The sequence below is a fragment of the Notechis scutatus genome, chromosome 5 (genome assembly GCF_049901735.1).
Source record: "Notechis scutatus isolate UNSWTSFEM ecotype Mainland chromosome 5, rNotScu1.2, whole genome shotgun sequence".
Lineage (NCBI taxonomy): Eukaryota > Metazoa > Chordata > Lepidosauria > Squamata > Elapidae > Notechis > Notechis scutatus.
In genome coordinates, this window is record NC_142013.1 from 86,214,675 (window position 1) to 86,240,026 (window position 25,352).

The 25,352-nt window shown below is 34.7% G+C and overlaps 1 protein-coding gene across 2 annotated transcripts; it reads right to left on the reverse strand.

The window, feature by feature from the left end:
- Positions 1 to 2,239: 2,239 nt before the first annotated feature.
- Positions 2,240 to 25,288, reverse strand: SLC9D1 (solute carrier family 9 member D1). 2 transcript variants are annotated; one of them, XM_087967235.1, is made up of 14 exons: positions 24,705 to 25,288; positions 23,973 to 24,116; positions 20,345 to 21,172; positions 19,488 to 19,667; positions 18,567 to 18,758; positions 14,278 to 14,406; positions 12,844 to 12,936; positions 11,285 to 11,471; positions 10,487 to 10,604; positions 8,486 to 8,681; positions 7,520 to 7,670; positions 6,562 to 6,641; positions 5,424 to 5,573; positions 2,240 to 3,122 (listed from the first exon to the last, which is right to left on the reverse strand). In XM_087967235.1, exons 3-14 carry the CDS (start codon positions 20,864 to 20,866, stop codon positions 3,009 to 3,011), a joined length of 2,112 nt encoding a protein of 703 aa, XP_087823361.1. In that variant the 5' UTR covers positions 20,867 to 21,172; positions 23,973 to 24,116; positions 24,705 to 25,288; the 3' UTR covers positions 2,240 to 3,008. The 2 variants fall into 2 exon arrangements, with proteins under 2 accessions (XP_087823361.1, XP_087823359.1); XM_087967233.1 differs by having other exon boundaries at positions 24,352 to 24,706.
- Between the last annotated feature and the right edge of the window lie 64 nt (positions 25,289 to 25,352).

The window sequence follows — 25,352 nt, forward strand, 5'->3', positions numbered from 1 at the left end:
TCGAAGCGCTCGTTGTATGGCATAGTTGCGATGCTGCTGTGAGTTCATAGCGAGATGGAAGAGGTGGGCCTATTACAGATGCACTGTCGTTTTCCAGAAGCCATTCGTGACCTGTGTGGACGAGCTGTTTCCAAAGTAGGAAGACGCACAAAACCATTTCGGGAGGAGAGAGAGATTAATTCAGGAGAGAGACCCTATGCCTATGGATACCGGAGACGGAAGGCCAAGAATTCAATTTCTCTATATGTAGGGCTTTCTCTGCACATTTAAAAGAGCCCCTTTTTATATATTGCATTTAATTATTTGTTCATTCCATACTCGTTCATCTTTAAATGGAGATTAGAGTTTTGAATTAACATATTGCCTCTTAAAATGCCCTTATCTATATTTGCACAGTCGACTTCAGCAGGTTTCTTGAGAAGGGACATGATTTAGGAAAAGGTAGTTCAACAAAAGCAAGGTTGATATGCAAGGTCACACAGCTTACAGTAATTTGTTCCTGCCCTACCGGTTCATATTGTGAAGGCAGTTTCCTTGTACTATTTGAATCTGAGGATGTTGAGAATGTTACATACTTTTAAAACAATATTGTTTACCCCATCAGAAAAGCATACGAAAATATTAATATTTAAAATAGAAGAGGGGATTTTACTCCGGATAATACTCTATGCATGTCAGCCACTGAATTTTTGAATAGGAATAATACAACACAAATAAATGTTCTGTCCAAGTTTTAAGTTAGAGAAAAGGTAATACAAGTAGTCCTTGACTTAAAACAGTTTATTTAGTGACCATTCAAAGTTACAATGGCACTGATATTACATTTAGGAATTTTTGCCCCAAATCCATGTACTTAATTTGTTGCAGAGCGAAACTCCATTTTACATTATCGAATGCCTTTTTAGCATCCAAAAACAATAGTGCTACCTGGGCTCCACTATGCTCTTCGTAATACTCTATATCTAAGATTGTTCTTATATTGTTCCTGAGATGTCTGTATGGGAGGAAACAATTTTGATCCGTGTGAATAAATGTTTAATATTTGTTTGAATCTCAGCTATTATGGTTACAAAAATTTTGTAATCCACATTTAATAGGGATATTGGCCTATAATTTCCTATATTAGTTTGATCATTTTTTTCTTTTGGGATAATTGTGATAGTAGCTTCCTTCCACAATTGTGGAATTTTTGCCTCATCCAAGACCTCATTAAATAATTTAAGCAATCTGTTGCCTAGTATATCTTGTTGAGTTTTGTATAATTCAGAGGGAAGTCCATCTGGCCCTGCCACCTTATTGTTTGTTTGTTTATTGCCCAAATAACGTCAAGATTTTTCCATTCAACATACTTTTTTCTTCCGATATTTTCGGAAGATCTTTCTTTAGGCAATTTATCCCCTTTTCTTCTATTAAGTATTCTTTATATAGACCCTCATAAAATATATTCTGAGCTATATTCCTTTTCATTTCTTCTTGATAGCTTGTCTCCATCTCTTTTCTGCTTGTTTTTTTCAATTTGCAGGCTAGCCATCTTCCTGGTTTATTGGCATTCTCAAACGTTTCAGAGTGATGACCTTTGCAGCATCCCCATGGTCATGGGATCATAGTTCAGATGCTTGGCAACTAGTTCATATTTATGATCTTTGTGTCCCAAGGTCATGTGGTCACCTTTTGTGACCTCACAAAAAAACTCAATGTGGAAGCCAGATTCATTAACCAACCAGATTTACTAACTTATCAACTATGGCAAGACAGCTCGTCAAATGGGGCAAAATCCACTTAGCAAATATCTTATTTAACAACAAAAAATTTTGGGGTCAATTTTCATAAGTCGAGGACTACCTGTACAGGTAGTTTAGTGGCTGTTCACTATTACGAGGGTGATGAAAAAATAATTATAACCAACGTTTGCATTTACAAGCTTCACTTAGTCTGGAAAGCTCAGTAAAAACTTAAACACAATTGCAGTTTCACTTAGTGACTACTTTCCTTAATTGACTGAGTTGCCAGTCCAGATTGTGTTTGCTAAACAACTACCTGTATTCTCCAGGTTTTTCACTTCCAATGTTATATGCAGAAATGATAGTTTGTAATTTTTACAGATACCTTCTGTACCTTTAGAAAGTAATATTTAATCTATATTTTGAAAACAGTTTTAATAAATAAACTCTTATAGTGAAGAATGTGCAGAATTATCAATTCTTACTTAGGGTGCCAGTTTTTTAAAAATTTAGCTGAGTTCAGTGAATAACCAGTGCATTTATTTCTAATAAGTAACACTGCAGTATACTATGGAGCAATATAATTTAAGGATTATTTTTCATTTTAAGAAAATGCGTAGTAGTGAATCATTTATTTATACAGAAAGACCAGATCATGACAGCAAATTCTAATTCTGCTACGATGTATATATCCAATAGAACTACAAACTTAAATATCCCCAAGAATACTTTTAATTAAGTTATCAGTACAAAAAGATGTTTGTATTCATACTAGAAGTTTTTCTGATCACTATTAATCATGTTTCAGACCACAAATCATTATAATAATAAATCATTATTACAGGCTATTTTAAAAAAATAATGCAGTGAGATATTCTTAGGAATATAATTTACAGTTCTCAAGAGCAGTTTTAAAACCTGTATTTGAATGAAAAACTTATATTACTTTGAAAAAACCTTTTGTGGCTATGTTTGGCTAGATAGTAATTGGGTGGTTTTCTTTAACAGTACCACAGGCACTATAATTGTTAATTTGCTGTATGGGCTGGAAAATAATCCTTTAAAAGGCACATTAATTGTTGGATTCATAGATTTTTTTCTAATAAACCAAATTTTGGAAAAATCTATTTTAAATGATATTCAGTATTCTAAAAAATCAAAATTATGAAAAATGTTACATTTTTGTTTCATGAACTGAAACCAGTATAAGGCTTGTAGTCAGCTAAGTAACATGAAATGTATTATCTAAAGAGGCTTCCTTCTCTGAAGTGTGTGAACTGAAGATTTTCAGGAATATAATCGTCTTTCAGATCTTGGTACGCATTTCATAATTGCAGCTCTCCACAGTGCTGGTGCAAGCAACTGACTTAGAGTAGTCACACTCAGTATAAGGAGGTAGACCTAGAAATTGGAAAATAAAATGTTATCTATGTTTTTTATTTACATTTTAAGTCAGGGGCACATTGTAAGTGCTTAAACTTAACTGACATTGTTAAAAATAATGTAATTGTGCTACACCTGGTCAACCTGTTCAGCTTGAATACTTAAGATTTCATATTCTGGAATGTCCTGGCAATGATTTAACCACTCCAAGACAAAAGTCAGCATGCAATTTTTACTTGCTGATGGGACAAGGACACAATGAGAAGCTATTTTCTATGTTACATTTCTTTATTTGAATGGCTTTCTGGGGAAGCAATAGCAAAATGAGCCAACCAACTGGAGCAGAACGAAAAACCAGCAAATGGAGAAGGAAGAGAACTTGGGATTACTCACACATTCCTCATAAGACTGTAACAGTGGAGGGTTTAGAGACATCATGGACACTAACAATTATAATTAAAGAAGAGAGCCATACCAAATGGAACAAAATACTTAATAGATCTTTCTTGATTAGGATTGAATAAGTGAGCTTTAAGGATTTGTTTGTTGATAATAAACAAGGAATAAGATCTTTTGTTGTATCAGAGAAAGTGATGTTATTAAAATTGTATTTGTCTTGATTGAAGGGGGAAGCCATTTATTTCTTTTTTCTATTTGTTTTTAGCCTTGCACTTTTTAATTTAATTTTTCTGTTAAAATTCTTTAGAGTGTATTTTTTATCTTTGTATTTGTAAATTTGAATAAAAATTATATAAAAATTGAATGGACTGATCTGCACCCCATTCCTTTCCTACCTTCCTTATAATTTCATTCATTGATTCATTCATTCATTTTTCTATGACCACCCATATCAGTCAATGATTCTGGGAAGCTTGATTATAAGCTCACTCAGACAATCCTAATCTGCTATTAGCCCAATGCTATTTATTTTTACTCAAAGACTGCAGAACTGCTTCACTACTTCAGAGTGTATTCATGTCATTTACTTTTCCAACTTCCTCATAGACTTCAGATCATTAAAATGTTGGCAATCCTATCTTACCATGGTTTTAATACTTTAAGATTCAAATATCAGATAGGTTAAAGAGCTGCTGATGCCATGTCATGAGAACAGCACTCAACCTCCCTGCCCCCCCACCCCAATCTACTAATCTGTTCTAGGCAGAGTAATGCCCAAAGGCTGTTATGTTGTGATAACATAACCAGGCACACTACTTAAGAATATTAAAGATGATGTTCTTGCTCAGAGCAGAAAATATGACAATGAAAACTTAAGCTACATTAAGAAACCACATGATTTTTGCCCTTCTTGGCTCATGCCAGTGGACAATGTAGGGGGAGTTTTCATTTATTCCCCCTGAATGTCTTAACATCCTCTGGAACAATGTCAATATAGGCAGTCCTCGACATATGACCACAATTGAGCCCAAAATTTCTGCTGCTAAGTGAGACATTTATTGAGTTTTGCCTCATTTTACAACCTTTCTTGCCACAGTTAAGTGAATCAATGCAGTTGCTAAGTTAGTAACACGAGTTGTTAAGTGATTCTAGCTTCCCCTTTGACTTTGCTTGTTAGAAGGTCGCAAAAGGGGATCACATCCCAGGACACTGCAACTATTATAAATCTGAACTAGTTGCCAAGCATCTGAATTTAACCATGGTGATGCTGCAACAGCTGTAAGTGTGAAAACCACTCAAGTCACTTTTTCAGTGCCATTGTAACTTTGAACGGTCACTAAATGAATTGTTGTAAGTTGAGGAATACCTGTAGGTGTCCAGAAGAATGTACTGGGAAAATAAAAATCACTTAACTGCCTTCCCATCTGGAATTTCAATCCTTTACACTTTTCCAAATTACAAACTATTTATGGAAATTCGGATACTGTGCTAACAGTTTTATTATTTCTCAATACATTGTTCAGTGTTCGGAACTTGGAAGCTGATGTGTGCTAATTTTGAGAAGTCATATATGTGACTAAGGAAACTAATAAAGTCTTAAAACTTTTGTACAGAGTCCTTAGCAATTGCAAACCGCAACAAGGTGGCTATAGCTTATTTAAGATTTTCTCTTCCCACAAGTAGCTTTTATGATTTTATATTTTCCCCCATTTTTAAAGATTCCCTACCCCCTTTTTTTGGCATCCAGTCTTTTATGGAGAATATTTTAGTAGAAAAGTTAGTTTGAAGGAAAAGGATTAATAAACTGTCCTTGTCTGTTGTTACTGTTCCTTGAAAATAAAGTGACAGAAGAAACTGTCTAGTTTAGCATTTCATTACATCCTTCAAAATGTAAAAACAACCCTACCACTCATAACTCACCTCTCGAGAAATTATACCAGCTCTGCGTGCTCTACTTCCCAGGACAAAGGAAAACTCACTGACTTGAGCCAAGCCTGCCGATACAATCCATTTAATATACTGGCTGTTCTTTGGAAGAATCATAGAAAGGACAAGTACTGCCAGGAAAAACTGTTTTTAGAAAAAAAAACAGTGGAACAAACAAGCTTATTTTAAATAAATCAATGGAATTCAATGGAAGATTTTAAAAAGTCAAAATGAAGAACTCATAAATGAACTATATTGATAGAAGAGTTCAATGATAGAACCTAATTCAAGTAATTCCAGAGCCATCTGAGGGTGTTAAAAAAAGTCAAGAAGTCCATAACTGCATGATCCAAGTCCCACTTCTATTTTACATGTGTTGACACATAATGCGTTGACACATATTAAAAGGGCTAGTATTGTCACAAATGCCATTTTGCCATCTCTTATACAGTCAGTATGTACTGCAGTCTCCTATCTCCAGATGTCTCCATAAAGAAAAAGAGAAAGAGCAACCTTGAACAAAGTTCTGGACTGTAATACATAGAACAGGATGGTAAAATACAGATTAAAATCAGGCAGACATAGCCTCCTGAAGTTTAGCTTCCACAAATCAAGTTTCCCTATTGACATCTTAGTCTGTTGGGGCATGAGATTTAAACTAGGTTTACAGCTTAAAAAAAAGCTGGCAAGAAATAGTCAAATACTCAACAGCCAATCTGCTCTCAATTAACTCATACTTTCTATTGTATTGAGACATGCTAGAGAAAGAATGAACAATACAGTGCACTCATAAATCTCTATGTTATATATTGTAATTATGTAATATATAAATCTATAAATATCTAACATTTACCTGACACATACTTTCAACACCTACCAATGGAGGTAAAGTACAATCCTGTACTTTAGTGTCTACAACTGATACTTTAATAACATCAAATTATTAAAATAGCATTAGTGAATAACAGAGTATTAAAACTGTATCCCATCCCTCTATTTCTTCAAGGATTTCTGAAAAGACATCCACAAGAGAATTGTATATACTAGTAAGTTTGCTTATTCTTGCCAGTTGTCTACTATACACAGTATAAATCTACATTTAACACCTAGTCCTATTAGAAAATATTAATACCTTCATTATCACCACTGAAAGTGTAAGAAACAGCAGGACTGTGAGTTCATATATTACAAAAGTGGGAAATACATGAAGACCTGCAAAAGAAAAAAATAAAAGGAATGCTTCTCATTATTTTTCGTGAGAATTTTATCAGGCTTTTTCTAAGTCTGAAATGGAAACATATGTGATCTTCATTTCCAAAACTTTGAAAGACAATATATCATCAATATTTGGTCTGAAGGATTACACTGTTGTGGAAGAAATATTTTCTGAAAATGCCCTTATCTGTAATCTTTTTTTGGGGGGAGGGTAGGGTTTCATGATTATTGTCTCTCTATTACTGATTTTTTTTTTTTGCTTCAATTTTCTAAGGTTTTAATACTGTTTAGATTTAATAATTATTTAAAATATAATTTAGAAAATATCAGTAAGGTATCAACGTAAGTCCAATAAATGCCTAAAATGCAAAAAAGAACACAGAGGTAGCAGTCACAAATTGGAAACTGAATATTGCAATAAGTAACCCATATACTTTTACCTAATTCCAGAAGAGCATCAGAAATTTTCCTAGATTTAGAAACCTTGTGTTATGTTCTTCATGCTTAATAAATAATAAAATTTGTTAAATTTCATTTATATGATTCTGTCATAAACTACCTATAAATGCAAAGAATATGATAGCAAGAAAATAATAAAATTTGTTAAATTTCATTTATATGATTCTGTCATAAACTACCTATAGATGCAAAGAATATGATAGCAAGAAAATAATAAAATTTGTTAAATTTCATTTATATGATTCTGTCATAAACTACCTATAAATGCAAAGAATATGATAGCAAGAAAATAATAAAATTTGTTAAATTTCATTTATATGATTCTGTCATAAACTACCTATAAATGCAAAGAATATGATAGCAAGAAAATAATAAAATTTGTTAAATTTGATTTATATGATTCTGTAATAAATTACCTATTGATGCAAAGAATATGATAGCAAGAAAATCACGTATTGGTTCAATACAGGATATAACCTCCTCAGTAACCATGTGACCCTGAGAAGAAATAAGTGCTCCTGCCAGGAAACATCCCAATTCCATTGAAACATCCAATAGCTCTGTGAGCTGTTAGGAAGATGGAAATACGTAAGATTAATCTGTATGTTAAGCTATTTTCACAGAGATAATGTACATTTAATGTACACTTTCATTCATATTATATAATCAAAATTACAATGAAAATGTTGCACATAACCCTATAGATGACTACATTCTACATACAATTACATGGTTGTAAATCTATAGGAACTTTCAACTTCAACACATGACAATGAGTTATGCAAAATCTTATGGACTCTGAGACCTAATTTCCATTTTAAGTTCAATATCCATTTTTGAAGTGACAAACCAGATAGGTATTACTGCAAAGAGCATATAAATATCATATCCTTTTCTGGCTGTGAAAAAAGGTCATAGTAACGTTTTTTCAGTGCCATTATAACTTTGAACAGTCACTAAGTAAACCATTGTAGGTCGAAGACTACCTGTGTCTGATTTGAAGAAGTCAAGGTGTCCTCCAGTTAACAGTTTAACTCCTGTTAACTCCTGCAGCCTATTTTCTGCTGATTTCCCATCTAAGTTCTAGCCAGGTTCAACCTTGCTTAGCTTTTCAAGATCAGCTAGGTATTAACAACTTGGGCTTATGAGATCCAATTTGTAAGAATTTACGTATATTTATAAATATGCAATATGATGCATTAATATAATCAAACTGGAAATTGTTAGATGCCAATTGTTTGTCAACAGTTTTCATCCTCCTATAGATTTAACTTCTATGACTGAAAACTATATTTTCATCTACAATTGTTTATAAGCTTTCAAGTACAATAAATTATTATAGTACCAGCACATCAAAAAATACAAATATTTGTAAAAATTACCATTAACATAAGAAACATAAAAGCAGATATCCCTAGAACTAGAATTTCTTTGTTTCCTTTGCTTTCTATATGCAACTTGCGGTAGTAGGGTCCTATCAGGTAAGTCTTTAAAACAAGACATATAAGCAAGACAGCAGCCAGGGAGAAGAGGATTTGTCCAATCAGCATCAATATTCTTAGTATTTCTTTGATAATGCTAGAAAAAAGAAAAAAAGCAGTGTCAATCTCATGCTTCTAAATTGTTCAATTTATTTCTAATTACAAATATATTATTCATTCACACACACACATACACACACATAATTTTACTCTAAAAGAAAAACATTAATTTCAGAGGAGAATTTAAAATATAACTGTTTTATGTTGTACTTTTATCAAAGAATAAATGTTCCTACGTTGGATTTGACATTTAAAAATAGTAAATACAAATACATACTGACTATTTCAGTCTCCAGGAATAACCTGTAGCTTTTCCAGACAGTCCTGTAATCTTCTTGATATATGCATCTATCTCAAATATTGCCTTCCCTTTAACTTCTCTTAACCTTGACAAATAAAGTTCACCATATCCCAAAGTTTTCATTAAGGGCTCCACTTTAGATTGGAAGAAAATACTAAGAATATGCCCTAGTATTCTGTCCTGGGTCCTCTGCTGTTTATCACTTTCATGAATGACTTGGATGAGATAATTACAGAAAATTCAGATGACACTAATCTCAGAGTGGCACATAATACTTTAGATCAACAGTGTCAAGCTGGCGGCCACAGGTGGGATGCGTCCTCCTCAGGCCACGCCTACCCCAGTTCCACAAATGGGAAAAACGTTGTGAAACATTACGTGATGGCAATGTAACATGGCAAGGTTGACACCCATGCTTTAGATATAAGAAAGAGGATTCAAAAAAGATCTTGACATATTTGAGCAATGAACTGAATCGGATGGAATTTAACAGGGAGAAATGTAAAGTTCTGCATTTGCGTGGAAAAAAATATGTAAGGTACAGGGATAGGACTGGGAATTCCTGCCTTGGCAATAGTACATGTACAAAGGATCCAGGTCTCCTTATGAACACAAACGAGCCAGTAGAGAGATACAGTTGTTAAAAAGCAAATACTAACTTGGGATTCATTAACAGGAGCATAAACTTGATCAGTCAAGAGACCATTGCTTTAACTATTTATCTATCCATCAATCACATTTATATGGTCATCTGTGGCTTTTTGTGGCATACAACACAACCATAAAGTAACAATATTAAAACACTATCATTAAAAACATTGATATTATTTAAAAAGGCTAGGTAAGAACACTGTATGCTATAAACAGTGAATCCACCTTAGGATCACCATTCCCTTGAGATCCTCAGGGCTGATGACAGTTAGGTTTTGAGGGATTTCCAGGAGGATGGCAAAATATTAAAATATTTTTTTAATGTCCCCTGCCTAAAATTGTCTGAACCCTTATAAACTGAAGCACCCTTCTTTCAATACCAGTAACATTACACTACTAACCACACTTCCTTGTAGTTGTGATCTGGCCATATCGGTGCATCTAAATTTGCTTGTAAAAGTTCATCTATTTCTTAAAACTTCAGGGGGTGCAGCTTAGGTGTTTCACTGTTTGGCATGTCAGTTTATATAAATGTTCCCACAATATCAACTGGATTTTTTTAGTAACACTTGATTTTTTTCTAGATTTGATTCGGGAATTCTTTCTCCTGGGGAAATTAGTTTTTCTCATTCTTGCAATGATCCATCTTCACTTTTAGTATTGATTATTCTTAGTTTCATGCCTCCCCTTTTTACCCTTTTGCAATAATAAAGTATCAGAAGTTCCCCCAAGAGTTGGTCTCATGGGATCTGAAGATCTATAGCAAATTGATTACTAAATGTGAAGTAATGGATATAACAAATTAAATGCTTCATATAGATTACCCAAGGTTTTTTGTAAAATGTCAAGATAAAAATGTAATGAACAACGTAACAGCTTATCTTCGTTACCTGGAATGTGTGCCAAATCCGGCTTGAATAAAAGTTGGCATGACAGCTATGAATAAACCAAGCTGAACATCCTGCATAACCAACATTGCAAGGAGAACACTGCTATAATCAATATCACCTGTTAGGCAAGAAGCACTCACTGTAATATGAAACTTAACATTTTACTTAATAAGAATTGTCTACTTTCAAAATTAACTGATCATGTAAATGTCTGAATTTAGTATGTGTGACTTTCAGTATCCAAAAATCAATTACCTTTTATTCCCTTGCCCTCAAGCAAGAGGAGTTTTAATACTCTGTACATGTTTAAAAGCCTCTTCTATTTCATTTATTTAAAATGCTGGTATGGATGCCACTTTCAGAATGCAGAAATATAGTAAAAGGAGATGCCTGCTTCCATTCCTCAGATTTCAAATCCTATTTCTATTCCATTTTATATGCTGCAATCTGTTAATGTTTCAAAAAGCTATCCTATGCTGTATATTTTTCTACAATTTCTCAAAGATATTTGATAAAGTGAGAGAAAAGAAAAATATACATAGACATTTGGGGTCACACAAAGTGTTCTTCACATAAAGTGTGATCAACTGATAGGCTGGATAAAAGAAATATATGTTTGAAATAACTAATATGAAATAACTCATTTTCAAAATTGTCATTACAACATTTCAAAGTTAACTGTCAATTAAAAGCACTTTTCTACAGCAAAAAAATTCAAAAATACTATTTCTATCCCTTTTTAAAATTCTTATATGTGCCTATGTTTGTGTTCTAATAAAGAAATTGCACTGGACTTACCTTCTTTATCTCCACGAGCAGTTCCTGCAAGGAATCTAGATACCAATGGTGTGCTTGATAATGATAAACAAGTTGCAATGAAAACACTCTGAGTTGCTCTGATTTGTAGCAAATGCCCCCAGAGTAAACCAAATGTGATCATCAGGAGTGTCATGTAGCAAGGTCCTTGCAAAGATATTTTCCATACCTTTGAGAATAAGCATTTTCCAATATTATTTTCAATTGAATAGTAAAACCTGATAAAAAATGTGCAACTAAAATAAGTTACTAAAAGTTCTGTTGAGTTTCAAATTATTTTTGTTGCCAATGTTTGTAGACACTCAAAATAACAAACAGCATAACCTTTTTTTCTTCAATGATACAAAATTTGGGTATCTGTATATCTGAAAACTCAAAGATGTTTAAGCTAATAAAAAGGTTCAAAGAAACCTATTATTACCAAAAGAAAACAAGGCTACAATATTAAGAAAGTTTTTCTTCTAATCATAGCCTTAAATATAGCAGCCCATTTTGGTAATAATCTGTATTCAAACCTTCTAATTATTACTATCATCATTATATCTCTGTCCCAAATACTACTATATTTGGGTCCAATGTTTGGATCCTGAAATTTCAAAATAATAGCAACGCTGTAATATGTGGCACATGTAGGTGCACTTAATGATAAAAAGATGTTATTTTGTTAATATTTCTTGCAAAACGATAGCCAACCTACAATAAAAACTTATTAAATCCAATCCAAACCTCACAAACAAACTTGATGTCTTCTACATGTGTGGACATAACTGCTAGAATTCTGAGGAAGTTTGGCAACTAAGATCTACATGTTCAGAGGGCACAACATTTATGTATTTATTTATACATTGCCATATTTCCATTAAAAAAAATCTCAGTGGTTTATAGTTGCGGAAGGTGAGATTAGTGAAAAGAACTTCTGCTGGTTTTTTCCCTTAAAAAACCCTCCTGACATCACTTCCCATTGTGCTTCAAAAATCTATTCTCACCTCTGCACAAAGGGAGTTCCATTTACAGCAAATCATATCCTTGCAGTATATAGAAAGTACCTTTCTGTTTGCAGATTCTTCTAATTAGACCCAACCTATTTTTTACTGTCAGTTTTAATTGTCTTAAGCTTTCTCTTTTGCTAAAGTCTTACTAATTTGACAAGGACTCTGTTTAGCTGTGCTATTGTAGATTTCAGATTCTGACATATACATGCTTATATGACATTTTTTTCTTCCATTCAAACGTGTCCAATTGTCAGAACATGCCTGGACAAGTTCCTGCAGTTTTCTTGGTAAGAGAGAAATTCACTGGCCCAAGGTCATGCAGCTGGCTTTGTGCTTAATGCAGGACTACAACTCATGATCTCCAAGTTTCTAGACTGATGGCCTTAACCACTACACCAAATTGCTTCTCATATAACAATACAAAACAATTCCTTCATTTTGAAAATCAGGTATCAATGGGAATGAGTCTAATGCTCTTCCAGATATGCTAGGTTTCACATTTAAAAACAATTTATAGTACTAATGTACATAAGTTTGATGGAAGAATACCTTTCTTAGCCTTTCAGGAGAAAATTCCAGACCAACCAGGAACAGTGTGAAGAATACACCGAATTCTCCCAATGTCTCTACCTGCACAATTGACTGAAAAACATTATATTCAATATGCTACAATCTTATAACAGTTGCTTAAAATTTTCCACTGGATAGAATTCCTACAAAAAAAAATCACAGCAACCATATTTCTTTGCAGTTAGTCCTCGACTTACAACCCACAGTTGAACCCAATATTTCCACTGCTAAGCAAGGCAGTTTTAAAGTGCCCCATTTTAGGACCTTTTTGCCAGTTTTTAAGCAAATCCCTGCAGTTGTTAAATGAATCACATAGCTATTAAAGCGAATCTGGCTTCCCCAAATTGACTTTGCTTGTCAGAAGTCAGCAGGGAAGGTCACATGGTGATCACATGACTCCAGGACAGTGCAACTGTCATAAATACATGCCAGTGCTCAAATTTTGATCACGGGGAAGCTAAAACAGTCGTAAACATGAAAACTAGTCATAAGTCACTTTTTTCAGTGCTATTATAATTCAAAGAGTCACTAAACAAATGGTTGAAAGTCAAGGACTATCTGGATTCTGTAATAAATATTTTAAAACCTATATAATGGCCAAATATAGAACTTTATTTGCTACTGCTTATTTGCTAGTGCTTATTATTAACAGGACATATTCTTTAAAATGGAATGATATACTTTGGAATTAAATAGGGAAATTACATTAAATAAAACATTTTTTAAATTCAGATTTTTATATGCTTACTGAAATTACAGTGATTAATTTTTTATTTTTAAAAATCCTTTTTTGGAATAAAAAAAAATTCATTGGTTAAGATAATTTCCTTTTCACTTTTGGATGAATATTGCCCAACTCCCAATATTCCAATAATACTTATTGCAGGCAGTCCTTGATTTACAACCACAATTGAGTCAAAAATTTCTGTTGCTAAATAAGGTAGTTGTTAAGTGAATTCTGCCTCATTTTACCACCTTTCTTGCCACAGTTTAGTGAATCATTGTAGTTCTCCACTGACTTGGCTTGTCAGAAGGTCACAAAAGGTGATCACATGAACCTGGGATTCTGAGACCATCAAAAATATGACTCAATAGCCAAGCTTCCAAATTTTGATCCTATGACCATGGGGATGCTACAATGGTCATAAGTTTGAAAAACAGTCATAAGTTACTTTTTTCAGTGCTGTGGTAACTTTGAATGGTCACTAAACAAATGGTTTAAGTCAAGGACTACCTATAATCAAATTTTCAATTTTATCTAATTCAACATTTATTCCTTGAAACAGAAAAAGTTTATTTTCAAATGTTGTCATACAGAATATCCCATTTAAATTTCTGAGTAGCTTATTTCTTACAAATATATTTTTCAAGATGCATTCTGATACTTAAGTACCAACCCTAATGTACTCTTACCTTTATACTGTTTAAACCTGATGGCCCCAAAAGTACTCCACAGATAATATAGCCAAACATGGTTGGCAGTCCTATTGTTGTGCATAGCCAACCACAAGGCAAAGACAGCATTCCTATTGTCACAATATCCTAATGAATAAAATAAAAATACACCACTGATGAAAAGATCCAGGCAATCAATGCAACCCATCCTGGAACAAAGTAACTCACTAACAATTCATCATTGTTCACCATCTATTACTGATCATGTTCTAGTGTTATGTCATTCTTGAGACTTTAATTGAAAGTAGACAACCTGTGACCTGTTGGGTCATTATTTTGAAGACATATCCTTATCTAACAGAATGCTCGTGGATGGATTAAAAAGCAATGGGACTTCCAATTTCCTGCCAGCTTCCCCAATGACTTTTCTTGTAGGAAGCTGACAGGGAGGGTTGCAAATGACGGTCATGTGACTGCAGCTGACTGCATTAACATAGCAATGTAGCAGCACTAAAGTGGCCACAACTTTGCCAAGTTTCAATCCATGTGAATCATTGATCCTGATTTTGGATTCATTCTATAAATTAGCTCATTTGTTCTATGTTGGTTTTAAAATGTTGGCCTATGATGCACCATTTCACCCAATTGAAGGTTACAAACAATTAAACTGGACAGTTTTAATAGATACAGCAGTGAATTTTGGATGTGTTTTCCTGTAGGAAACATCTTAATGGGATTGATTTTAAAGCAATGTTTCCCAAACTTGACATTTTCCAGATAGCTGGATTTTAATTCCTAGACCTCTTCAGCCAGCAATGGTAATTAAAGAGATTTTGGGGAATTGAAATCTCCACATCTAGAAGACATGAAGATTGGATAACATGGTTCTAAAGTAAATATCTAGAAACTCCAGTGTATCTTTTCTTGCTATTTGTAAAACTAGCTGAATGATTTTGAAATGAAGTTATTTGGATCATATTTTGGTGATTTATTACAATATAAACTTAGTTCTCTACTTCACCCAGGAGGTCAGATGATATTAGGGGACAAAGTTTATTTAAAGGGATTATGTAATAATTTAAGCACCATCCTGATGCCACTGCATTCATCCATCATACAGGACAAAGTGGAAAACAAATTCTCATTTTATTCTTTTGCATAAAAGTCTGCTTCACTTAGAGATGGCTTTTCCAAAATGAGAAAGAAGTGCACCCAGGAAGGGGCTCAGCCAAGGACTGACTGACATGACCTCTGAAGAAATATATGGTAGCTTCTGCTCTTCCTGGGCCTCTTCTGTGAATGCTGAACAAAGTGGCTCTTATTTTGTGTATGTTTTAATAGGAGCATTGAGAAGATCATCAACAAAGGATGTCACAGATATAGACAGTAAGGATTATTATCTACAGAAATTTCTATGAAAACTAGGACCTGTTGATCAATCTATATCAAAGACAACTTAAAAGTGCATTCTCCTACCTTAAAAGTAAACATAATTTTTGAGACTAAAAATCAAAGTGCTGCCTTTATTAAAGCAAATATAAGATTTTAAATTCTTTTTTGTAGTTTAATACTACATATCAAATTGCCTATCCAGTAGGATCAATAATACATTTAACAGTGGCTTCTGGTTTGAAGGGCTTCAGCGAAAGACAGAAATCAGCGATCGAGCGTGGTTTCTGTCTGGGCTCGCCGCTGGAGCGCCCCGAGCTGGCTGGTTTCGGGGCTAAGCCACCCCGTAGAGGTAGTGAAGAGGGGGGGAGACCGCCAGCAGGGTCGAGGAGAGCCGCATCTCTCCTCCTCAGCTGGCCATTACTCCCTTTCCCGAAGGCGGTTGCAGCGGTGGTCAGAAATGGCCACCACAAAGAAGAACTCGACCGGAAAAGAATGTGTAGCAGGAAGATAAGAAGTGAAAGTTTTGGCTGACCGGGTTAAATTGTAAAAGCAACAACCAAGGTACCCTGGAATTTAAACTTACAAAAAATAACATCGCTCCCAAATAAGAGTCGGAAGCAGCGAAGGAAAGTGAAAAGGGAAAGGTTTGGCTTTTTTTTTCCTTCTCTCTCCTTCCCTATACTGACAACTAAGAGACTTAAATAAGAAATCGGAAAAATCCGCTTTGGCATCCATAGGCAATTAAGCTGAAAATAAAATGCCAAAGGGATAATAAAGATTTCTGGACATTAAAAACTTTCTTTTTCATAAGCAGGAAGGGAGAGAAAAAGAATAAGGGCAGGATCTGGAAGAGGGAGGAGACTGCCTGGAATTAAAAAGAATCTAAAGTAAAACTTCAACAAGACTTCTAAAAGATACATTTTAACTGAAACTTTGCAACTAAATAGTAACCCCAGGAAGAGAAAGTGAAAAAAAAGAGCAAAAAAGAAACAGCTTGCGTGTATTTGGATTATTTGGTGATCTTTGGATTTTTGGTTATTATATTTGAATGACTAAAATCAATCGGGTGGTTGTTTAAAAATTTATACAATGGCACCACTTCTGGATGAATTGAAAATGGAACTTAAAAAGTACAAAGAAGATGCACAAGAAGGGAAGGGTTCTTTTGGCTTCGTTTTTTCAATTCTTAGAAATGGAGATTTGGAACTATGAGAAACAACAAGAAACGACTGCAAAACAAGAAGAATGCGACAAAGAAGAAGCCATCTTTAATGAACAAGTAATTTTATGTGGGGAAGAAAAAGGAAAGGGGGGAAAGAGAATGGAGAATTTAAGACTTAAAAAAACAACCAAAGAAAAGAAAATTAATTCAAAAAATAAGTATAATACTGGAAAGCAACAGAAAAGGGGAATACAGAAGAGAGAAATAGAGGTAGAGAGACAAGGGGGTAAAAAGGGGAGAGAGAAGAAGAGAGGGAAGAAGGAAAGGAAAAAAAGTTACAAAGGACCTGAGCAAGATATAGAGAAACTATATTTATAGAGAAACTATATTTAGAGATAGTGGGTGAAAATCTAACTGAAAAAGGGATTCTGTAAAGGTACATAAGATTGTATTGTTATATTAGTAATAGAAATAACTTTAGAAAATTGGAAACAACGTATGATTAAAATGACGGATAAAATAGTTAGTGTAATTTAGTGAAATGTTTGTGAATAAAATAAGTGAAATAAAATGAGAAAATTGAATTAGGAAGGAATGGGAACATTTTAATTAGTTAATGTTTTATAAAATATAAGTGAAGGGGGGGGAATTAACTATGGAAAGCTTATAATTGTTCCCATAGAAGTATGATATTTAATTGAAAAGTAATGTTAAAGATGTTAAGACTTTAATGACTATTAATATTAATGATAGAATTGAATTGGAATGGAATGTTGTTTTAATTATATACATTTATATTTTTTTCTTTTTTAAAGAATACAGTGTGTATTTTAAGAATGTACCAAGCAGAATCCGAATGGAAGTTATGTATTATATTGAATGTTACAACTTTAGGGAAAAGATATAAAGGCGTCATACTTCAATCAGTAACTACAGGAGAAATTTTGTTTAATGAGAAAAGATAATAGATAATTGAAGCAGGACAACCAAAACATATAAATACAATGATTTGAATTGAGATGAGATAATTAAAATAAAATTGAGAAAATTAAAAGAGGGGAGAAGCTATGCAGAAAATGTAAAATAGTAATAAGATATGGAATAGAATATAAAAATGAGCATGAACCTGAATTTGTGTCTGTACGAAGAAATGTAACCCGGGATTACGCTACTTTCAAAAAAGATGTTTTATTTTTATTTTTTTCTCTTTGTGAAAACTCAAATAAAATTTACAAAAAATAATAATACATTTAACAGTAAAGTTATGTTCCTTTACATTATATATACCATTAATCCAAATTATTCAAGTGGATATTCAAAAGCATCAAGTGCAGCTACTTGTCACGTCCACATCTTATTGCAAATATATTTTGATAGCTAAATCCAGATTTCTTATTGAATGATGCTTCCCAAGTGAATGATCAAGCTGAGTCCAGGAGAATAAATGCAGTTATATAATAGCAACTTACATAAATAATATTACTGGACTGTCAAAGAAACAGACTAAGTTTGGAATACAGTATTTTATTGCTTATTTTCCTTAGGTTTCTCTTAAAATAACAATGCACATCAATGAAGATAGTAATGAGATGAATTCATTATCCTTAACTGAAATTCTTAATTCACCATAAAATTTTGCCATGGTTGAATCAGTTTTCTTCTGTTGAAACTTCTAGTATTGTATCAATGAAAGAGAAATGTATAGACAATTCTAGATTTTAAATATTTTCTTCATCCTTTTATAGCAGCTTACCTTTATAAAATGATGGTCAGCACGTGGAATGGTTGAGTCTCTGGGCTTTGTAAGAATGTACTGATTGTTTTGTGAATCAATAAGCATACTTAAACCCAAATCATCTTCCACTTCCCTTTTTGAAATATTTCTTTTGCTATCCGCTTCATCCTCTTCCACTCTTAAAACGGCTTCAAAATTAACTCCTCTCACCTGCCAATGAAATAAAATTCTAATGTTTCATTTATTTAAGGCAAAACTTGATGTCATGAGACTGAGACTCCTATTTACAAGTATAGTTTTATTCTCTTCTGCTCCCTTCCATCCTCCCACAATGAACTGACCGAGCAGATTTTTGAGGATTCAGAGAGCCTGCTGAGAAAGAAAAAAGCATCAGAAGCCTTTTGCTGAATGTGGAAAATAAATTCAATTTTAAAAAAATCCCTTTACCACATTATCTTCTGTTTTTTCTAAAGGAAAACTATTAAAATATGCATTTCTATTACTTTTGGATGCAATGATTTTCAAGTATATATAAGCACAGTCATTGCAGAATTTATATTTTCAGTTTATATTGCTTTATTATATATTCTATCTATCCTGTAATGTTATCCTTAAATATCTATTATTTCACTGTTCATATTTTCAACCTCAGGATATGTAACTTTGCTATTTATACAGCTACATAGAATAGCGCAGCTCTGGTACTTTTTACTACTTGCCTATTTCCTCATGGTGCTGAAATATATTTTGATATTTTTTTTGTATTCCTCCATGCTTCATAGTCTTTAAAATACATTCCAACAAGGAATAGAATTATTGCTTTTTGTTTTCTTTCAGAAATTTGTTGTTGTTTTTTTTTTGTGGAAAAAATATGAGAAAATAAAATGTAGTTAAATTATCTCATTTACAACTAGAAAGACAGTTTCTAAATAAACTTACTGACTTGTTGTCATCAAAGGCATGTTCTCCTATTTCCTCTTCTAACCTATCAGCTGCTTTTCTTACATCTTCAAGAATCTCATCAAGAATAGAAAGACTTTTATTTTGATGCTGCATGTTTTTCAGGGCTTCAGCTTGATGCTTCTCTGCTGCTAAAAGTTCAACATATTCTGTTTCCTCCTGTCAAAATATATTAAAAGGTGAATGGTTACTCAAGGGTTAAAATTCTTTGTCAAATTTTGACTTTAATGAAAATTTTTGACTTCTGCAAAATCAGAGGAAAGCTTTTTCTGTGCCTTCAGCTATTAGTAGCAGCAAGCTACTCAATAAAACTGGGTGATACTTTTCATTTCTAAAATATTGTTTTGAAGATGAGAAAGAGCTATCTATTTAGAATAGGAAAAAACATAAAAATATGTATTCTTTCTCCTGTCACAACTGTATATTTGTGTTGTACTATTTTCCCCACAAAGCAGCTCATCTTGGCTTGCATAATTTTATTGTGTTGTATAAAGTTGTGGGAGATAAGACAAGAAGCCTAGTAAACCATCACATTATGCTGTAGTCTAATGTGAGAAAAGCATGCACATGAATGTGAGAGGAAGATGTTTCCTTTCTCTGCCCAGGCAGAAAAGAAGGATGTATTACTGGGTTATTCTAGCAGCTAGCTGAAGTTCTTTCAGATAGCAGAACTAAAAGGCTTTTGTAATCGTTCGACCCTACACATCCTTTGTAAAAGGAAAGCAATGTTGAATGTTGGATGTGCAAAAGAGTAGTATCTTCAGCTTTGGGTTTAGCTATTTGTTCATGCTTCATCTTTGAAATACATTAGAGTTTGAAGGTTCCAAAGAGCTTACCTTTATTGCGGCCTCTCTCAAAGCTTCCAGCCGCTGATGACTACTTTCCTTCATGTTTACAACATCTTTGTAATCACCTTGCAGAGCTCTTTGGAGCCCATAGATTGCTTGAAAGACTGAATTTTCACTTTCATTTAGTTCTTTTTGAAAAATTTCGAATGTGTGAACCTGAAAAGTCCTCTCTTCCAATGACAATCCTGAATCCTTTTCCACCGCTCTTATTGCGCTTTTCAGTTTGTTGAGAACCACGGTCTTCTGATGTAGAAGTCCAGATAATTTTCTGCAGTTTTCTATAAGCCACTGTTTCTTTTGAGTAATAGCAACTCCTCTTCCACGATGCAGCTTTATTGCATGTTTCACTATGTCCTCATGTTCTGCATGGGTTATTAGTTGGCAGCAAAGCAGTAAGGCCAGTACCCATAGTGAAATAAATCCAGTTATACTCATTGTCCAGTTTTTATTACAGACTGTGGAATGCCACTTAGAAAATATGCCAAACTTTCTGTCATAAGTCTTATGCATTTCAAATATGCATACAGTATGATCATTTAATAAAAATGGGGGTTTCTCTATAACAGACCATAGGACCTCTGAATTAAATATGAACTCAAATTTTGGGAGAATAAGCTAGGTTAAGTTCTTCTTTGTTCACATTTAAATTTCTTTGCATTAGAAACACCTTCTTTCTTTGCCTGGTTTTAGTCCAAAATATAACACCAGTTAACATCTTTCAAAACTGAAAGGATTAAATGAGCTGAAGAATATCCTAATCTTTTTCCCCCTAGATATGGTTGCTTGTTCTTATGTAGATCATTGACAGTACCAGTGCTGTATTTTAAAACAATAAAAGTAAAATTGTTAATTTTTTTTACAATAATTAAAATCCAAAGTTTTCTTTAAAAAGGGCAAATATTCCTTTACATATTCCCATATTCCTAATGTTCCTTACTAAAAATCTATCTTATATAAGATTCCCTCATCACTTCTTTCTGCCATTCAAACACATATCTCACGGGGCTCTCATTTCTCCATTTCTGTTTCTCTCATATTGTTTTTCCTTCACTTCCACTTTCCAATGCTTAATCTTTTCCAACCAAAAATGTTGTTTTGCAACACTAAATATAAGAGCTAAAACAAACGAAGAAAAAAGGTGTTGTCACTTCTGGATCCAGTCACAGTGAATTTTAGCTGTAGACTTACCCACAATGCTGGCTGCTAACTGATTACACAAATGGAACATAACCCTTGATATCTAAAACAGTATTTCCTCATTCCTGTTTTTCTAGGATAAGCTCTTCCTGGTTTTTTCCCCCCCAAATCTTATTCTGCCCTCACAATTTTATTAGGTATTATTTTATAGCACTATAAGTACATAATATCTGTATGCATTTCTCACCCCTCGCCCACTACCCCACTTCTCTTAATAAAATTAAAGGAGAAGTTGGCATACTACAAAGCAGATCACCAGGCTTTAGTGTCATATTTGTTTATTAAAATGCTTCTAAGCCTAGCAGGCTGGCTTGGAAAATCAAAAATGATGGATCACTCTGCCTTTGTTCAGAAGTGTGCTTACCTGGCCAGATCTATGAACAAAACGTAAGTAAAATGGAATGATGACTATCTTTAGGCTGGTGGGTAGGATACAATGGGAAGCAACCTCATCATGGGAAATGTTCACTATTATAGCCATAAAGTTAGTAGACTCACAATTATGAATGCACAGCATATTCTCAAAATTCCAAAAGTACACCATCCCCATATATAAAATATTTAAGATCAATACACACACATACTCTTAATTTAAATTGTATTGTTCCTGCATTTAAATTCCCTATAGCCATTACCTACCACATTCTTATCCTATCCAACTATTCCATATTCACTTGTTATGTATCTTTTTCTTATCCTGCTCTTGCCTTCATTTATCAGATGGGCATTTTTTTTACTAGAACAGGTCACATTTCTGCTTAACAGTTTCCTTCTTTATATTTGTCAAAACAGAGACAATGCCTTCAAGGTCTTGTTCTACAGCATTTTTAGCCTGTTTTCATCCTAGAATCTTCAGTAGCAAAGCCACAATGTGTAGTCCAAATTTTACCCTCTATTGCTGATGTTGCCTTCTACCAATCGACTAACCTGTTTCCATAGTGACAGTAAATGTGTACATTCCAGCTATTTTTGGTACTTCTAGAGTGCATATTTGTTAGCCTTTTAATTCATGGCTAGGGTTTTTTTTTAGTTCATAATCAATTATACCTTATATATACTCCTGTAATACACTTTCAATATCAAAAGAAAAGACCATCAAGCAAGATCACAATTCTTAACCCTCCTCACCACTAATCTTACAAACACTAGGGGGGAAAATAAACTGGGCTATGACTTATCAAATTTATGGATTGCCAGCTGCTATTGATTAACTTTGATAGTTGCTTACATAGTTATTTGCTTAACAGAGTCCGGATCTAAGCTTAACGTACTACTGTTAAAGCAGTAAATCCATTATATTACAAATGGCATTTTTGAAATGTTCATTAGAACACCAGTTAAAGCAAAGAGGAATCAGTAGGCATACACAAATTTCTATATAGCTCAATTCAAGAATCATTTAAGATTACTGCTTGTCCGTTTAATGTTGATAGAATAGAATAGAATAGAATTGAATAGAAATAGAAATAGAAATAGAATAGAAATAGATTAGGAAAGAATAGAATAGGAATAGGAAAGAATAGAATAGAATAGAATAGAATAGAATAGAATAGAATAGAATAGAATAGAATAGGAAATAGAATAGGAATAGGAAATAGAATAGAATAGAAATAGAATAGGAATAGGAAAGAATAGAATAGAAATAGGAATAGGAATAGAATAGGAATAGGAAAGAATAGAATAGAATAGAATAGAATAGAATAGAATAGAATAGAATAGAATAGAATAGGAATAGAATAGGAATAGGAAAGAATAGAATAGAATAGAATAGAATAGAATAGAATAGAATAGGAAATAGAATAGAATAGAATAGAATAGAATAGAATAGAAATAGAATAGGAATCGGAAAGAATAGAATAGAAATAGGAATAGGAATAGAATAGGAATAGGATAGAATAGAATAGAATAGAATAGAATAGAATAGAATAGAATAGAATAGGAATAGAATAGGAATAGAATAGGAATAGGAAAGAATAGAATAGAATAGAATAGAATAGAATAGAATAGAATAGGAATAGAATAGAATAGGAATAGGAATAGGAAATCGAATAGAATAGAATAGAATAGAATAGAAATAGAATAGGAATAGGAAAGAATAGAATGGGAATAGGAAAGAATAGAATAGAATAGGAAAGAATAGAATAGAATAGAATAGAATAGAATAGAATAGAATAGAATAGAATAGAATAGAATTCTTTATTGGCCAAATGTGATTGGACACACAAGGAATTTGTCTTGGCGCATAGGCATATGATGGCCTATAAGAAAGACAAAGTTATTTATGCGAAGGGCAATAGAGCGCAGGACAGAAGCCTGGGTAAGACCCAAAACCAGCCTCTGCCATCCTGATGCCTTTTAGTGGGCTTCCATCCCCACAGCCAGCAGAGTTGAGGAGGATAATCACCGTTGACCCACATACCTGGAAAACACCACAGGGAGGAAAAGGCTGCTCAGGAGGCAGTTCTCCCACCTCCTCCCAAGCGCGCTGAATGGGAGCGAAGCTGCTGCAATGAACCCCGCATCGTATTTGAGGGTAGGCTTATCGCCAACATCCTGGTAGGTCCTAGTTCAAACAAAAACCGGTTTAGAGAAGCTTCCTGTTCCTTTCCAGGGCATAATTTGAAGAGGAGGGGGGACGGCAGCCGCAGAAGCGCTCTTTGCCAATTTCTACCGAAGAGGAAGGAGGAGGGTCGTTTGAAGGGTTCTCCCCCCCGCCCCCGCCGTCCCAATTAAAACCAGAGTAAAACCCCTCTCCCTGCCCGCCCCTCACCTTTCTTCACCCCTTCAACCCGACTGACCGCTGTACTTGCCCCTCTCCTCCTCCTCCTCCTCCTTCCCCCGGCTCCGCCGACGGACGGGTGGCATCGCCTCAGCCAGGAGAGCGCGAGCCACGTCGCCATCGCCAAGCCCCCTCCCCGCCCTTCCTCCTGCTCTCAGGTGCCCAATGGTGCTCCCTCAGCCCTCCCCCATCGGAGCGGACAGCGGTTGAACGCCCTTTACAGCCAAGCCCAGGCCAGCCTTCGGGCCTCGCTCAGCCGCCCTACGGCCTCCTGAGCGCCACGGGCAGCCGGGCAGCCGGGGGAGTGGGGGGGGGAGGGGGAGGAGAAGAAGCACAACTCCCGACCACCCAGCCGCCGTCTGCCTCGCTTACCCGGCTTTTGCGCCTTCTGGGGATTGTAGTTTCCTGGCCTCTGGGCTGCGGTGCGCTGTGGGAAATGTAGTGAAGGGGAACGTGGTGGTGCATTGTGGGAAGCAATACCATTTCCCCCGAACAGTTGCAGTAATATAGAAGTAGGAAAGTTAAGTGTGGAGATCTTCGGCCAACCTAATTCGAGCGCTGAACGGAATCCAGAAAGTTGGGGCGGGGGGGAGAGAGCCATCATAATCAATTGACTTGGGAGTGAAGAAAGCATGTATTTCTGTCTAATCACAACTGAATTAAAATGCTGAGCTTTCCGATGTTTTCCGCCCTATATTGTACAAAATGCAAGCGGAAGCTGCAGTCTGCGCACAAGTCTAAATCTATACATAAATCTATGCAACCTGATGGTTAAGGTCAGAGGGCCTCACGGGTAACGTAGTTCTAGCTCTGCCTGGGTGACTCTCCTCCGCATCCTTCAGGTCGAAGTAGTTGTCAAGCGGGAGCGAGAGAAAAAGAGGAACGGGGCGCAGTGGGGTTTCTTGAACCGCGCCGTGCGGACGATGCCCGGCAGTTGAAGCCCGCCAATTGAGAGAGAGGGAGGAGGAGGAGGAGGAGGAGAGGAGAAGGGTAAAGGGAAAGTCGACCGCGCATGCGCAG

Bases quoted from the DNA above. Each gene is read 5' to 3' on its own strand.
- SLC9D1 (XM_087967235.1), bottom strand. From the start codon at position 20,866: ATGCATAAGACTTATGACAGAAAGTTTGGCATATTTTCTAAGTGGCAT. The intron at 14,407-18,566 runs GTAAGCTGCTAT...TTTATTCATTAG, and splicing joins CTGACCATCATTTTATAAAG to GATATTGTGACAATAGGAAT. The intron at 12,937-14,277 runs GTAAGAGTACAT...AATGTTTTTCAG, and splicing joins CAGGTTTAAACAGTATAAAG to TCAATTGTGCAGGTAGAGAC.